Source organism: Saccharomyces mikatae (genome assembly GCF_947241705.1).
Source record: "Saccharomyces mikatae IFO 1815 strain IFO1815 genome assembly, chromosome: 5".
Lineage (NCBI taxonomy): Eukaryota > Fungi > Ascomycota > Saccharomycetes > Saccharomycetales > Saccharomycetaceae > Saccharomyces > Saccharomyces mikatae.
Window position 1 is genome coordinate 64,750 of NC_079260.1, and position 16,409 is coordinate 81,158.

The 16,409-nt window shown below is 37.0% G+C and overlaps 7 protein-coding genes and 1 non-coding gene across 8 annotated transcripts; 3 read left to right on the forward strand and 5 right to left on the reverse strand.

Annotated features, from left to right (window-relative positions):
* Positions 1–1,391: 1,391 nt before the first annotated feature.
* On the forward strand, positions 1,392–2,597 carry HAT2 (Hat2p; the record flags this gene model as incomplete). The annotated part of the gene is made up of 1 exon (XM_056221770.1): positions 1,392–2,597. One exon carries the CDS (start codon positions 1,392–1,394, stop codon positions 2,595–2,597), a length of 1,206 nt encoding a protein of 401 aa, XP_056081528.1.
* A 97-nt stretch (positions 2,598–2,694) lies between these two features.
* On the reverse strand, positions 2,695–5,757 carry POL5 (DNA-directed DNA polymerase; the record flags this gene model as incomplete). The annotated part of the gene is made up of 1 exon (XM_056221771.1): positions 2,695–5,757. The coding sequence occupies one exon, from the start codon at positions 5,755–5,757 to the stop codon at positions 2,695–2,697; it is 3,063 nt and encodes a 1,020-aa protein (XP_056081529.1).
* A 1,107-nt stretch (positions 5,758–6,864) lies between these two features.
* Positions 6,865–7,362, reverse strand: RPL12A (60S ribosomal protein uL11; the record flags this gene model as incomplete). Its single annotated transcript, XM_056221772.1, has 1 exon — positions 6,865–7,362. One exon carries the CDS (start codon positions 7,360–7,362, stop codon positions 6,865–6,867), a length of 498 nt encoding a protein of 165 aa, XP_056081530.1.
* Positions 7,363–8,048: 686 nt separating this feature from the next.
* Positions 8,049–10,247, reverse strand: MAK10 (Mak10p; the record flags this gene model as incomplete). Its single annotated transcript, XM_056221773.1, has 1 exon — positions 8,049–10,247. The coding sequence occupies one exon, from the start codon at positions 10,245–10,247 to the stop codon at positions 8,049–8,051; it is 2,199 nt and encodes a 732-aa protein (XP_056081531.1).
* A 473-nt stretch (positions 10,248–10,720) lies between these two features.
* On the forward strand, positions 10,721–12,250 carry AFG1 (Afg1p; the record flags this gene model as incomplete). The annotated part of the gene is made up of 1 exon (XM_056221774.1): positions 10,721–12,250. The coding sequence occupies one exon, from the start codon at positions 10,721–10,723 to the stop codon at positions 12,248–12,250; it is 1,530 nt and encodes a 509-aa protein (XP_056081532.1).
* A 275-nt stretch (positions 12,251–12,525) lies between these two features.
* On the forward strand, positions 12,526–13,299 carry VMA8 (H(+)-transporting V1 sector ATPase subunit D; the record flags this gene model as incomplete). Its single annotated transcript, XM_056221776.1, has 1 exon — positions 12,526–13,299. The coding sequence occupies one exon, from the start codon at positions 12,526–12,528 to the stop codon at positions 13,297–13,299; it is 774 nt and encodes a 257-aa protein (XP_056081533.1).
* Positions 13,300–13,791: 492 nt separating this feature from the next.
* RML2 (mitochondrial 54S ribosomal protein uL2m) lies at positions 13,792–14,973 on the reverse strand (the record flags this gene model as incomplete). The annotated part of the gene is made up of 1 exon (XM_056221777.1): positions 13,792–14,973. One exon carries the CDS (start codon positions 14,971–14,973, stop codon positions 13,792–13,794), a length of 1,182 nt encoding a protein of 393 aa, XP_056081534.1.
* Positions 14,974–15,979: 1,006 nt separating this feature from the next.
* Positions 15,980–16,050, reverse strand: Smki_5.trna1G. The gene has a single exon. It is a non-coding gene; the product is annotated as a tRNA-Gly (tRNA).
* Between the last annotated feature and the right edge of the window lie 359 nt (positions 16,051–16,409).

The window sequence follows — 16,409 nt, forward strand, 5'->3', positions numbered from 1 at the left end:
GCTTTGCTGATGTCTCCAGTAAATACTAAATAAAATGCATGTTTCAGAATATTCTTTAGAGAATGAATATCTTTCAACGTACTTATTTATATACGTAAAACCTTTATGAAATATTCACCCTTGTTTTACTCCTCAATAAGTCTAGGAATTCATAAAGCAGAGGAAAGAAGCATGTACTCATTATTATCGCCCCACCTTTTTTTCTTTTTTCTACCTGTAGCACAATCGACTACATCATATTCACGGACTGGCTTTTTTTCAGTATAGGATTCTGGAGTCAAGAATGGCTATGAGCAATATTCAGTGACACTTTTTTTTATTTTTTTCATGACATTCGGACGTTCAAGGGTCTAAATGTTAAAAGGCTGCCGTCCTGGTGATCACCCATGTTCAAGCACACCTCAAATTTTCTACGTTTACAACTCCAATTACCAAACCACTAGTTTTATTTACACATTACATACGTACACAAAGGCATAAGTCGACGTTATAACTTAAACTACGCTTGCCATCCCAGCTCCTTGTTGCAATGTATAATCTCTCTTTAGGAATGCTGTGAAAAAAGCGTCAAATAGTCCGTCACCTTGCTGTTGCGAGTGAGCAGATATATTCCAAATCATGTGGAAAATTTATTATATAACGCTGACCTAAATAACTTCGGCGGCTAAATTTGGGGCCGATAAATGCATTCATATTCGTAAAAGAAGAAAAAAGGAAAATAAAAAGGGATGACATGACCCCTGGAAAAGTCTAATTTATTTAAAGTTTTTTCCTTTCTTTGCATTCATAATCATACTTTTTCATGATCATTACAATATGAGAAGAGGGGGTTGATAGTTGATTTCGGTGATCAGATGGCCCGTTAATATATATAAATTACCTGGTTGCTGAAGCTTTATGTGGAGAGATTATGAGTAACTTTTACGGGCCATCTTTGTTTGAGGTTCAACAGTTTGAAAATCATTTTTTAGGCACATAATACCTCGTACGTACTTGTTCTTTTCCTCTTTTGTCCTATTATCGCCTCAGGTTTCTTCGGTTATTAATCATTCCCAAGCTTTGTGCAAACTCAGAAGCTGAACAAGTAAATAGCTATCCTATGTATTATTTCTTGTGCATGGATGAACAACATTCATCTTTCGGGAGTATAGCGTTTTATTTAGCGATTTATGAAGTGGATCCTTGTTATGAGTTTGATCAATTATATTTGATATCGTGATTTATTAAGGTGTACGGATGTATCAACTTACATTTGTCGACATGACAATGGCCAAGCTTGAAAAACAATTCAGAGAAAGTACAGAGATTTTAGTATGTCGCAAGCTCGAACGTTTCTCTTGTCAATTGTACTCAAACTAACGGTATCGACAACAGCAAATAACCGAGCAGCTATGGAAACTCAAGAGAAAGCGCTCTCTGTGGATGAAGAGTACGATTTGTGGAAATCTAACGTTCCATTAATGTATGACTTTGTTAGCGAAACGCGTTTAACATGGCCATCGTTAAGTGTCCAGTGGCTTCCTACGCCTATTCAAGAAGCAGAAGGTGGATTTATTAGGCAAGAATTGATCATTGGTACGCATACATCTGGTGAAGAAGAAAACTATTTGAAGTTCGCCGAAATCAATATACCAAAGGAAATTTTGAATAATCAAGACCCACAAGAAGAAGCAGAAGAGGATGATAAGGCTACTTTAAATGCTCCCAAATCTAATATTAGGATAACTGCTAAGTATGTGCATGAGGAAGAAATCACTAGAGCCCGATATATGCCTCAAAACCCTGATTTTGTAGCCACTTTAAATGGACAAGGTACAGTATTCCTTTACTCTCGGTCAGGGGGCCTACAGTCCACACTAAAATTTCATAAAGATAACGGTTATGCTTTGTCATTCAATGCTCTCGTTGAAGGACAATTACTATCGGGCTCGGATGATCATACTGTCGCCCTATGGGAAGTGGGCAGTAATAGTACTTCCATAAGTCCGGTACGAACCTGGAATGACTTACATTCTGATATCGTTAATGATATCAAATGGCATAATTTCAATGAAAAATTGTTTGGCACTGTTTCAGAAGATTCTCTTTTGAAAATCAATGACGTCAGGGCTCACAATATCACTATCGATGCTGTGAAATGCCCGCAACCTTTTAACACATTAGCATTTAGTCATCATTCTTCAAATTTACTGGCGGCGGCTGGTATGGACTCACATGTTTACCTCTATGATTTGAGAAACATGCGAGAACCATTACACCATATGTCGGGCCATGAAGATGCAGTAACCAACATAGAATTCTCAACCCACGTCGATGGCGTAGTTGTTTCAAGTGGGTCAGATAATAGGTTGATTATGTGGGACTTGAAACAAATCGGGGCAGAACAAACACCTGATGATGCAGAAGATGGTGTTCCTGAATTGATCATGGTCCATGCAGGTCACAGAAGTTCTGTGAACGATTTTGATTTAAACGCACAAATACCTTGGTTGGTAGCAAGTTCTGAAGAAGAGAATATTTTACAAGTTTGGAAGTGTTCGCATAATTTGCCCATCGTGGGTGGTCCACCAAAGGTAAATAAAGATATTATAAGCTAATATACAGTCACTTTTGTTTTTGGAGGAAGGAAATGTAGCTAAACTAAGATCAAAGTACATAAGAAGATTTTAAAGGTCAAGATAAAATATAATTAAACTATTTCTCATCCTCTACATTTTGCTTTTTAGAAGATAGCCAATTAATGAAATCTATGAAGACGTTAGCGCCAAATTTTCCTCTATTAGTCCATTCTTTGGTTGTTGCGGCGTACAGATCAATCAATTCGTCAAGCTTATCATTACCATGAATCTCAACGTATAATTTACTCAAAAACAATGAACTGGTTGAACATGCTGAATAAAACACGGCGGGATGTTGACCAGGTTTAGAAGTTAGTAATACCTTGTGTGTTGATTTCAATAGATCCATAACTTCGATGTTTTTATCCATTTCTTTAAACGCATTTACTTTAATCTTGAATATTTTCCCCTTGAGTAATTTAGAGATTTTGTCTGCAAGTGGTCTATCAAGAGTCTCATTGATACACTTAAGTATTGGGATTATAAAATAAACCAGCTTGCTTAATGGACTTCCTATGCTGCTAGAATCCTCACTTTTATTAGCAAGAGCCAACTTTTCACAATATTTGACGTAAACGGTTAACATATCAACAATTCTATGCTTGAAGGAAATAACGTTTTCTCTAGATTCTTTAACTTCTACTTTCCTCTGATTTCCAGTAGATATGTTGGATAATGCTTCTTTACGGCGTTTGAAGATTTCAGATAACTGGCCATCCAACTCCATCATTTTTTCATCATCCATCGATTCTTCATCTTCATCGTCTTCATCATCATCAGAAAGCCCTTCAAGTTGATCTATGTCAACTTCCCCTTTGTCATTGACTATATTGTCGGGTAAATTTAACGCTTTCACCAAGGCGCTTGTGGCCTCTTTGTCGATATTCACAACTTCCTCATTCGCATCGTCTTCTTCGTCTTTTTCATCAGCATCATCGCTATTACTCTCGCTTTCGCTGTCGCCTTCACTTTTCGATTCGTCTTCACTAGCACTTTCTTCCTCTTTGATTTCTTCGAATTCTCCTTCGCCTTCAAATAGCTGGGCAAACCCCTGCTTGTTCTCTCTTGCTTTTAAAACATCTAATAAAACTTGTAATTCTTCCAACCCAACATCTTCAATAAACTGCTGCCAAATTATCAAACTTAATTTCTTGAGTAATGCCTTTTTTTGAGCTAGTAGTGATAGTAATATTTCAGTGATACCTACCATTGAATTGTTCTTGTCTTTTGAAAACTCGCATAGTTCTTCTATCACAGAAATAGAATCAGTTTCACCTGCATATAATTGTATTAGGCACATCGATAACAATGTGCTTAGACCCCACGCTTGAGCGGTGCTTGACCTGGAGATTTCAGCCAAGGAAGATATAGCTTCCTCTTTTGTCTTTTCCAAATTTTCGTCAAGTGGATTGATTAGAATCCCTCTATGAGACTTTTCCATGTCCAGAATTAACTTTAATGTTAAAAATTGCCATGAGTTTATTTCAGGGTCTTCGGAGTGTATTTCTTTGTTCATTGTCAACTCACCAAGAATGGAAAAGAGTCTTTCTTTTGCTAGTTCGTGCAATTGTTCTAGCTCCTGGTCATCTGTCGCATCTTTGAAGAAGGCCATATATATAATTGGTGTTAATATAGGCTTCATCACGTCCATGTCATCAATCTCGACTTTGTGCGCACGGATTATATGAAGGATAGAGTCAAGAATGAAATGTGTATGAGTTAAATCTCTTTTACTTTGCTGTAGTTGCGGTAAAAATACATTAAGCAATTGAGTAAGGACAGTCGAGGGAAGCTCCTTTATTGCAATAAGTTTGGAGACAGTGCTGGATTTAGTTAACTTATCAAAGTTTACGGAACCGTGAGGACCGAATAACATAGAATTCAAACAAGGTACTAGCTTATTTGTGAGATCTTCTTCACATGCTTTCACTATGGATCCTAAAGTTATTTGAGCTATCTTATTCAAAACTCTTTGTGAGTCAATAGATTGGTTGATCAAAGTTCTCATAACATTTTGGCTGAAACAAGAGCCGATGTAAGAGCCAGGGACTGTCTTAAATGCTGCATCGATTATTAGGAAGCCTAAATATTTTCTTTCACTAGACGCTTTTTCGTTAAAAAATGATTCGTCTATAGCCATTTTCCAAAACTCTGGAAATTGAATTGAATTTTGGACCTTTTTAGTGCTTGTTTTCTTCCTCTTTTTGGATACGTGTTCGGTATTTTCCAATTTTCCACTACCAAACAACGGTAACAAAATGTCCCATACAAAATGGAGCCTAGGGTTCCAGTTCGTATTCTTTTGCTTTTTGGTATCTCTTGACTTCCCATCGGTATCTGGAATGACAGAAGAGTCTCTTAAAACTTTTGTTAGGAGAGGCAGATTTCCCCTGGCTAAAGGATCATCGCTTTTCCAGCCTAAATTCTTCAAATCTAGCGTTGAAGGAATTAGATTTTTATCACCTCCATACTTCAGCAACAAATAAGTTGACAACCCCTCATTCGTTAAAGTCATATTATACTTGTCATATATCAGAAGAATTTTTGCGGCAATGCTTTCGTCTATAAATGGTAGCAGCATTTTTATAGTCTGGAAAAGAGTAAAGAAGCACGGTTCCTTGATCCAGTTTTTTTTTAGAGCCAAATCGATTAGCTCTTCTGTAAACCGTATAAAAAAATCAGTGTTTCCATTCTCGAAATTTTTAATAAAGATTTCTGAGAACAGTGGCTCGTTCAATAAAGATTTCAAACCAAATAATTTACCAAATAAAATTCCACGTTCATCTTTACCCTTTACGGATTTCTTACCCCCGTCATTGACATTAACGTCTAGAACTGAGGATAATGTGTTTAAGAAGTCATTCGTTGATTCTAATCCCTTTGGCCGTTGACCTGACGGCATATTGATGGCCAGATTTATTACTTCTGTCAAACATAACGAAAATCCTAATCTTGCACTATTTCTATCAGAGGCTAAACCCTTGACCAAACGATTCAGTACATATAGCCATTCTTCTGCATCGCTGGGCAAGTTTAATGCTGATAGATCCTCTATCAAGGCAACAGCTGCATGTAATCGTTCTTCTTGAAGATCAGAAGCGAGTTTAAAAAAAAGGTCTCTATTGACTTTCCCGGTCATTTTTTGGACAAAAAAGATAATCTTGTGGAAACCTTTGTCTATATTTTAATAGGTGCACAATTACAGCTTCGTACTCAAATGCAAAGTACAGAATTAAATTAATTTTGAATTGGCCGCTAATCATATTTGGCCATCGCAATAAAATTTTTCGTGTTATTCTACACCTAAAAAGCCGGGTAAATATTAAGTGGTTCCTTTGTAACATTTACCGAGGTGCTAAATGCATAAATGTTATTCATGACATTGAACAAGCTCGCAGAGGGACATTTAAATTAGACGATTCTATTTTCACAGTTGCATCATGTCAAGAAAATTGAGATGGTATGAAATATTTTTTGGTGATTATCATGTTAATCCAAACATTCGAGTAAGATAGACACATGTTTAAGTCTCAACTTTCTCATCTTGGCAACTAGACTGTTCAGTGGTACCGATCAAGAATAACCTCAGTAGTCGAAAATCTCACCAGCTGGTTGACCTCGAAGAACGTAGATGTTTATGTGGTAAAAGATCTTACTAGTTTTAAGAGACTCAATTTAAAAAGAAAATGTAAGGCTATGAAATGGACTAATATAACCATAGTAGAAATTGGTATATCTTAGTGAGTAATCGCCTAAAATTAATCTTGTTTGCAATATAAATTGGAACTAAGTACAGTGAAAAATATCGGTAGAAATAAAAGAATAGCTATCGAAACTTGGTCCCAGAGTGTTGTCAAACGTGCAAGATGTCCTTTTCTAGAATGAGAAAACAAACTAGAAAAGTTACTGTTTCACATGTTAGTAATGGTGAGTAAATTTAACATAAAAGACGAAATAAGAAATGAATGAAATGAAAGGCAAAAAAAGACGAAGAAAAATCAGAAAGTATAATCACATGCAGATATATTTTCAGAAATACATTATAGAGATATAATGTGTCACTTATCCCCTTTCGTTATGGTTATCCAAAAAGAAAAGAGGAGACAAAACAAATAGAAAAAGTATAACCCTAGAATCGGAAACAAAAAAGTAGAAAATTAACGTATTGGAATTTTGTGGAATTATCATATTAAAATACAAAAACAATAAGAAAACTAAAAAGTCTTAAAACTTTCTTTTATTTTCTCTAATTTTCTGGAATTTCGATTTCACCAGCATTGATGCCTTCAATGATATCATGAGGATTTTTGAAGTCAACACGACAACCGACAGATTGAGCAGTACCCAAGATTTCCTTAGTAACAGAGGCCAGAGTTCTACCGAAGGATTTGTCTTTCATTTGTCTAGCAATTTCAATGATCTCATCCAATTGGATGTTACCACTGTGCTTGACGTTCTTATCCTTCTTTCTGTCTCTTGGTGGTTCCTTCAAAGCAGTAATGACCAAAGAGGAAGCAGATGGGACAACAGAGGCGGCAGCTTGTCTGTTTTGGATCTTCAATTGAACAGTAACCTTGATACCCTTGAATTCTTTGGTGGCCTTAGCAATATCTTCACCAACCTTCTTTGGAGATAGACCTAGAGGACCAATCTTTGGAGCCAAAGCTGCGGAAGCACCGACTTCACCACCAACGGCTCTTAGGTACAAGTATTTAACTTCATTAGGATCAAACTTTGGAGGCATTTTTGTATATCCTTTGTTCTTGTTGTCGACTTTCTAGACCCCAAAAGAAAGTTTCCTTTAAGGTGTAATATTAATAAACTATAATATAAAAAAGCCTTTGAAATTTACCAAAATTCTAGACTTTGAATGTTTTTTTCAATATTAGGAGATTTCAATTCCAGGCGGTGTTAACAGATTCCAAACTCTCTCCCGGCATTTTCCTTTCGTACCCAGAAAGAATCCTTTCAAGTCTAGAAGGAGCCAAGCGGAAATAGCTGGAACTCGCGTGCGTCTAGGCAGAGAGCTAGAGCGATGCGGGCTCGAGCCTCTTTCTAGGAGGCTTTTGTTGCGGGCTCACTACAAGCGTACGCATAGCAGTTTCTATCAGTATGAAACAATAAGCCGTTGTAGGCGGACTAACGAGGGCAACAGCTGCTATATGTGAAAGCAAATGACCACAGAGTTAATCTTGTACTTAGACATTTTACAGTAGTTCCTTTGGGTTATATTGGAGTTCTCTCCTACCTCCTTTTGTGTTTACACCCAATCCCTATTGATGTACGGATGTTTAGCAGGACATTTTTTGACTCAGGTGTATAAGTAATCTATTCATCTTGCATGTAGAAAAATCGAATTATTCATGATAAATAATATAGCTTATAGAGTGTTAAATACGCTCTTGTATAGGTGATGTAGATTAAGAGTTGTCAGTAGCGGTTTTTCTTCAATCTCAGAGTTTGTATAGGGAAGTAGTTCCATCCTTCCGCCGTATAATGTAACTCCACCTTGTAATCGTTGGAGCCTTTGTGCTCAATGTTCCTTTTCAATGTGGTGACGATAACTTCTGAATTGACTGCGAGCGCTTTAGAAGTGTGCTTTAGCTTCGAATAGTACTCAAGAGATAACTCTTGAACCAATCTTGTTCCTGTTACCATGGCACCGTTATTGTCTCCTCCTTTAATACCTTGCATTATTTCATCAATAGAATCAACGACATTTCGCACCTCAGTATCGATAAAGGTCGTAGCTCTCTCTAATTTTATATCAAATGCAGCCTCTTTATCTTCAATGATAAAGTCCTTCAGAGTCTGTTGAAAGACTTCATATTCTGGTAACTCCGGAACACCAATCGAGTTGAATGGCTTGAATCGCAAATTGTGGATTAACCTTTCACTAGAAAAATTAGAGGGTATGCTACTTTTGACATCGATCATACCAAATGATTTTAAAATTGCGAATTGGAACACCTCTATCAGGCATAAAGACTTAGTGATGCTAACTTCCTTCAAAAGATAGGTTAAAAACTGTTTAGTGGTCCGTAATTGTTCCATTTCATTGTCCATGGCAAACCTATACTTTGTTCTCAACTGGTCCTTTTTCTCACCAGCTTTTAATTTTTTGAGCTTTTTATTCATGGAATGGATGGTATTGATGTGTGATTCAACGTCGCCTTGACACTCCTTCAACAAGTTTTCTAAATGGTGACTTAAATAATAAACATACCAAAACATAGAGTATGCTTCAAAAGGTTTATAAATATCCAAATCAAACCCTTTTAAGGAAAACTCAATCATACTTGATAGTTTCATAAAATATGTCCATGAACAGTAAGTTTGTGAATTAACACTTTCAAACTGGGCCTGAAGAGAATCCCATAGTATTAGTTGGCGATTGAAACCCTGTCTATATCTACATGTGTTTTGAGAGCAATTTTGATACCATTCCAGGAGAATGTTAGAGCTTTCATGAATTAGTTCATTGCCTATAGATGATAGAAGTTTCGATGGTATCTGTGCTGAAAATTCCTTGATATGTAGTGAATAAAAATGAGTGAACGAATGTTTTCCCAAGACAGTCCTATCGTCTCTAATAAAAATTAAGGGAAACAAAATTCTTGCAATAACATGTCTTTGCTTCAATTTGTTGAAGAATCTCGCAAACTGGTAGGTCTCTAACGTGGACTCAGCTTTGTTTACAAGGAGTATTGTTTTAATATCGTCTGCCAGCGTAATGAAACCGCTATAATCTGTGGGCAATTTTGTAATCTTCCTGGGGGGGAATTGGTTAGACCTATGTTTTTGTATGTATGTAGAGAATGAACCATTTGGTGGGGACAATTGCAATTGTGGAAGAATACCATTTACGGAGTTGGAGTTTTCGATTAATTCATCTAAATGAATCGTTTCCGTGGAATAGTCTGTCAAATGGTCTTCTAAGTGAACCAAGCAAAGTATGATTTTAAGTATATGTCTCAGCGTGGTCAAATGTAAGCTACCATCGGAATATGCTTCTAATAATTGGAGGCTTTCGGTAAGAGCACCGATAATAACATCCTGTTCTGGCAAATTATTAAATGTGTTAAACCCCATGCTATTAAAATTCAGATCTTCCTCTTCAAAAACAATGCCAGCACTCAAGAGTTTCTGCACAAATTTTGTCAAGTAACAAACTCCAAGTACGCAGCTACCAAGCACTTTGTCATATAGGACGTTCCCTGTACGCCAGAACGGACCGGCACTTGTCCCTTTTAATAATGACGATAACAAGCTCTCCGTATATCTACAGCTCAGGACAGTGGTAGGCAAGGTCTGATACTCATTCAACCATGAAATAACACATCTGAGCAACCTATCTGATATAGCTGTTACTTTTTCCAATGGTGATTCGTACGCCACGTTCACATCAAACTCTAATTCTTCGGCAGTCAATTCAATAAGACTTGAATCTAATTTGGAATTATCAACCTCCAAAGAGTGTGTGCCTTCAAATAAGTCAAACTTGGGATCTTTGACGATAACCTCTGGTTTCAATTTCGAGCACAATTCATCGAAGAGTCCTGTCACGTCGACCAACTGGTCAATATTATCGGCTATGCTCAGAGAGCCTAATATACTGTCTACTTCCATTCTCACAAATGTACCAGCCGTTAAAACAGTTTCTTAGACCGTTAACGTCGTTGTTCAGTGTCAACGCTGCATCTCCTTGACTATTGGGCTGCTGCTATTTTGATCACATCCTTACGTGAAATTTCATTCCATCAAACAATTATTACCCGAAAACATGACAAAGTGAAATAATCATATTACGTAAAGTTCTGATAATAACACCTAAAATCTAAGTGATCTCTACCTCGCATGCATTCTTTCGTGTGATTAGGGCTAATGGTACTTACTAACAGCTTCTTCCTAATTTCTCTTTATCTTCACGTAGTCTTACATATCTTATATGGGTCATATTTCGTTACGTAAGGATAATACGGAAATCTCCGGATTTACTTTAAACTGAGAGGGGTAGTCTCTTTCTTTTGATTTGTGGGCTTTGCAAAGAAGAAAGAATAAATAGCTAAAGCAGTGAAGCCTAGTACTTGCCTGTTAGAATCATGATAACTTTAAAGCCCAATGCTGTTCGAACTTTCCGACAACTGCAGCATTATAGCATCCGCATTCACCGGTACCAATCTACGAACTCAAAGAAGCCTTTGACGCCTTTGCAAGAGTATGACAGGTTGGTAAAATTAGGGAAGCTACGGGATGATACATACCAGCGTGGTATCATTTCTTCCTTAGGGACTTTGTACGATTCATTGGTTAAATATGTACCCCCGGCTATTAAGACGCCCAGTGCTGTTGACCAAGTTGGTGGTTGGTTGAACGGCCTCAAATCTGTATTTAGTCGTGGCAGATCCAAGAACATTGGATCTTACGTGGACGTATCCCAAATTGGTAACTCTATACCTCGAGGAATTTATTTGTATGGAGATGTTGGTTGTGGGAAGACAATGTTGATGGACCTTTTTTATACTACAATCCCCAATCATCTAACAAAAAGGAGAATACATTTCCACCAGTTCATGCAGTATGTCCATAAAAGATCGCATGAAATTGTTAAAGAGCAAAACTTAAAGGAATTAGGCGATGCAAAGGGTAAGGAGATCGATACGGTCCCTTTTTTGGCTGCAGAGATAGCAAACAATTCGCATGTTCTCTGTTTTGATGAATTTCAAGTCACTGACGTGGCAGACGCAATGATACTGAGAAGGTTAATGACTGCCTTGTTATCTGATGATTATGGTGTGGTACTCTTTGCGACCTCGAATAGACATCCGGATGAATTGTATATAAATGGCGTGCAAAGGCAATCGTTTATTCCATGCATCGAGTTGATAAAGTGTAGGACTAAAGTTATATTCCTTAATTCACCAACAGATTACCGTAAGATTCCAAGACCGGTGTCGTCTGTTTACTACTTCCCGTCTAGTAGGGGTATAAAATACGCATCAAAGGAATGTAAAATTCGTCGGGAAACTCATATCAAGGAATGGTACAACTATTTTGCACAAGCTTCCCATACAGATGATTCCACAGATTCTCACACAGTTCATAAGACATTTCATGACTATCCACTAACCATTTGGGGCAGAGAGTTCAAGGTACCCAAGTGTACACCACCTCGTGTCGCCCAGTTTTCTTTCAAGCAATTATGCGGCGAGCCTCTGGCTGCAGGAGATTACTTAACGTTAGCCAAGAATTTTGAAGCTTTCATAGTGACGGATATTCCGTATTTATCCATTTATGTTCGTGATGAAGTGAGAAGGTTCATTACATTTTTAGACGCTGTGTATGACAGTGGCGGAAAGCTGGCAACTACGGGTGCCGCAGATTTTACTTCATTGTTTGTGGAACCTGAACAGATACTCAATGATTTTGAATTACGTCCAGCAACCAAAGAATCTGACACGGTTGATACTGGTTTGGTAAATGAAATGGTCGAGAAACACGGCTTTTCGAAAGAGGTTGCCAAGAAATCACAGATGTTTGCTTTGGATGAAGAAAGATTCGCCTTCGCGCGTGCCTTAAGTAGACTGTCCCAGATGAGCTCAACTGATTGGGTAACTAAGCCTAGATACTGATCTCTACGTAACACCAGTGCTTGTTTATATTCCTGTATTTAATTTAAACACGAAGTCTATAATCGTTTAACAGTTGTGGTGGTACCGTGAACAATAGTACTTTTATTTCAACCATTACTCACCTGATTTTTCATTACCCGAACGAAAATTTGATTAGGAACGGGGATTAATAGAAGACAATGGCAGTACAGATAAAGGTTAGATGAAGCAACAGTAGAATAAATAAGCATTTACAGTTCGTAGGTTCCTAACGGAGTTGTAGTAAAGGTTCAAAGATGTCTGGTAATAGAGAACAAGTCTTTCCTACGCGTATGACGCTGGGTTTGATGAAGACCAAGTTAAAAGGTGCCAACCAAGGTTATTCTTTACTGAAGCGTAAGTCTGAAGCCCTAACAAAGAGATTCAGAGATATTACCAAAAGAATTGACGATGCTAAGCAAAAAATGGGGAGGGTTATGCAGACAGCAGCCTTTTCCTTAGCCGAAGTTTCTTATGCAACAGGTGAAAACATCGGATATCAAGTTCAAGAAAGTGTCTCTACTGCAAGATTCAAAGTGAGAGCACGTCAAGAAAACGTTAGTGGTGTTTACTTGTCTCAGTTTGAGTCTTACATCGACCCTGAAATTAATGATTTCAGATTAACTGGTTTAGGTAGAGGTGGTCAACAAGTTCAACGAGCCAAGGAAATCTATTCAAGAGCCGTTGAAACTTTAGTTGAATTAGCTTCTCTACAAACTGCATTTATCATTTTAGATGAAGTGATCAAAGTGACGAACAGAAGAGTTAATGCTATTGAACACGTTATTATCCCAAGAACTGAGAACACAATTGCTTATATTAACAGTGAGTTGGATGAGTTGGATAGGGAAGAATTTTATAGATTGAAAAAGGTCCAGGAAAAGAAACAAAATGAGACTGCAAAATTAGATGCTGAGATGAAATTGAAGAGAGAAAAGGCAGAACAGGACGCTTCAGAAGTACTTGATGCTGGTGAGGAGCCTCAAGGTGAAACATTGGTTGCTGATCAAGAAGACGATGTTATATTCTGATATCTCAGACAGAACAAGACCCTTTTCAAGAATATGTAAGCCATTATTAGAGGAAAGGATATTTTGTATAATTGTTTAATAAAATTATATCTTGTTTTAACGCCAGCAGCATATTGAATTTTTCATTGTATAACAACGAGCGATATCGGTCAGAAGGTTGCTCAAAGTTTGCAATGGAGTGCAATTTTTTTTTTTTATTTTATCTTTTTTTTGAGTCTAAATATTTCCCTTTCTTACATGATTTCTGAATAATAAATGTCACGAGTTTAGTTCAAAACGTAAACATTGAATCAAAAAATAGAAAAAAATGAATCAAGAAACTATACCGAATGTCAAAAAAGCGTTAATTTAGTTGTTTATATTTACATGATTTTAGATTATCACCATTCTTCTCATAAGAAAAAGTTGCACAAAGTTATATAGTACAATTAAAGTTAAGTAGAATAACAAAGTTAAGGAACAAATTCTACTTTTCTGTTAGCATTGGCCAATTTATAATCTTGTATCCTTTCCTCTTGGTCTGTCTTTGACTTTCATTCTATTTTGATTTTTGCCCCTTCTAGTCTTGTATCCCTTTGCTAGTTGTCCCCATGGAGACATTGATAGTTTATTGGATTTGGATTTACCACGACCACCACCATGAGGATGGTCACATTTGTTCATGGCAACACCTCTAACAGTAGGTCTTATACCTAACCACCTTGATCTGCCAGCCTTACCAAGAGATCTGTTTTGATGATCAATATTTGAAACCACACCAATAGTAGCGACTGCTTCTAAAGAAACATAACGATGTTCACCACTTTGTAGTCTGACGACGGCTTTCTTTTTCTCAGGTAATTTGGCAAGAACTCTTGCATATGTACCAGCTGAACGACAGAATTTGCCAGGTCCGACGGGAGTTATACCTACGTTGTGAACAATGGTACCAATGGGAATCATGGATATTGGCAGACAGTTACCTCTCTGGGTGGTTTTAACACTCAAGATAGCGGGGTCTACTTTCCCACCCATTTCATCCAACAAATTTTGAGGAATGCCTTTTCGGTAGGATTCGACCACATCACCTGGACGTAGTCCATCACAAGCAATAATATAAGATAATTTACCAGTAGCGTGATGCTTCAATAGGGCAATATGAGAAGATCTACCTGGATCATATTCAATTCTTTGGACTGTTTGAGAGCCACCTTCCCATCTGTTAAAATCTACTAATCTTGTTCTATTCCTATGGCCACCACCTTGATGGCGAACAGTGATTTTCCCTGAATTATTTCTACCACCATGCTTCTTTCTGACAACAGTCAAAGCTCTCACGGGACGACCTTTATACAAGTATGGATAAATAGGGGAACGGTACCATCTTAAACCAGGCGAAACCGGTTTAAGCCTCTTCATCTGGGTGACTTCTTTCGACAGTTTACGGCGTCTTTTGATCAATTCATCTTGCTTCTCAAGAGTTACAATATCTGTATCATTAGGGATAATCTTCAATAACCGTGGAGTAAGGTTCAAGCTGGAGTCGTCTTTAGATATGTTTTCTTGCCACAGTTTAACACTGTGAGATAGGCTTCGGTAGAGGATACCATAGGGATAACAAGGGCTTCTCCTACCAATAAGCGATGCAGAGGAACTGCACCACAGCACCGATCTAAGAGACCCTAGTACCAACATTTTTCATAAACACTAAAATCCTCTTTTTCGGGTGTTTCTAGATAACGTTATTACTCGTTTGTTTGTTTAACTCAAACTTCATTTGCAGTTTCACATGTATTTCCCTTTCTTCTTCGATTATAAGTTCAAGCCCTAACTTTCCACGCGTGGTCCTTTTTTTCACTGAAAATTTTTTTCGAATATTTAAAAGGAAGAACATCTATTCCTATTTGAAATTCTGTGTCATATGTTTGTCATCTATAATAAAGTAGTCGACATTTTTATAAACATTAGTTTATGACCCTAGCATATGACAATAGCTTATGAAAGCTTCTATGGGATGTGCCAAGGAACAGGAGTTCCTAACAAACAAAAATAGATCGTACTGATATTTTTTTCTGGCTATACTATTTTCGTGTACATATGGAAGTAACAAGGGAATGTTTATGTTTGTGTTTTTCTTTTTTTTTTTTTTTTTTTGTATTGCAGTTTCTTTAGAATTGATAACGACAACTTGAAAAACAGTTTTTTGTTGGCTATATCTCATTAACATGATGACTAAGTTGTCGCCCCAAGCGGATCTTTGAAATGACTGATTTTACAAACAACAAACACTGAAAATTCTGAAAGTTAATGAGATATTTACACATTAAACATGGACTGCAATGCGAAAAAGAATGAAGACTCTTTCACAGGCTTTTCGCCCTTCTGTTTCCATTTGTATAGCTTCTCAGTATGGTTGGAATATAGAAAATGTTCATTCGACCTAGTTTTGTTTGTCAATCACAGTCCGAGTTAAAAATCGACTCATAAATTACTATATAGAAATGTCTTAGTTTTTACTCTTTACTCTTCTTTTTTTTGATGATGATTACACTCCATGCTAATCATGAAAGTGTTCGATGTATATTCGAATACGATGATTAAAATTGTTGTTTACGCTTTCTGAAATCTAAACTAAGAAAAGAAACTCTATTGAATTTAATTAACGTTTACCTAACGTGGTCAATGTTAGTTATAAAAAATATGCGCAAGCCCGGAATCGAACCGGGGGCCCAACGATGGCAACGTTGGATTTTACCACTAAACCACTTGCGCCTTATTTGATGATTTCTTAAATTGCAGACTTATACATGTAAGTAGGACAATAATTGTCAATCGCTCATATGAAGCAATTTCGCTAAGAAAAGAGCAGATGAAGTAGGAGATTGCTGCTGTTGGAATAAGTGATTACTACTATACATTTATTCATATAAATTGATGTAGTTGATGACGAACATTCTTTAACGTGATACTAATAATGTTGGGTAATTGAATACAAACGTTCTTATGATGATACCAATTAAATTGGAGTAGGCAAATTCTAATTATAGAATTTGCTGCACTAGTAAGATAAACATCTATTAATTGTCCAGAACTTAGTATATAAGAAGATGAGTTATCACCAAAATCTTATC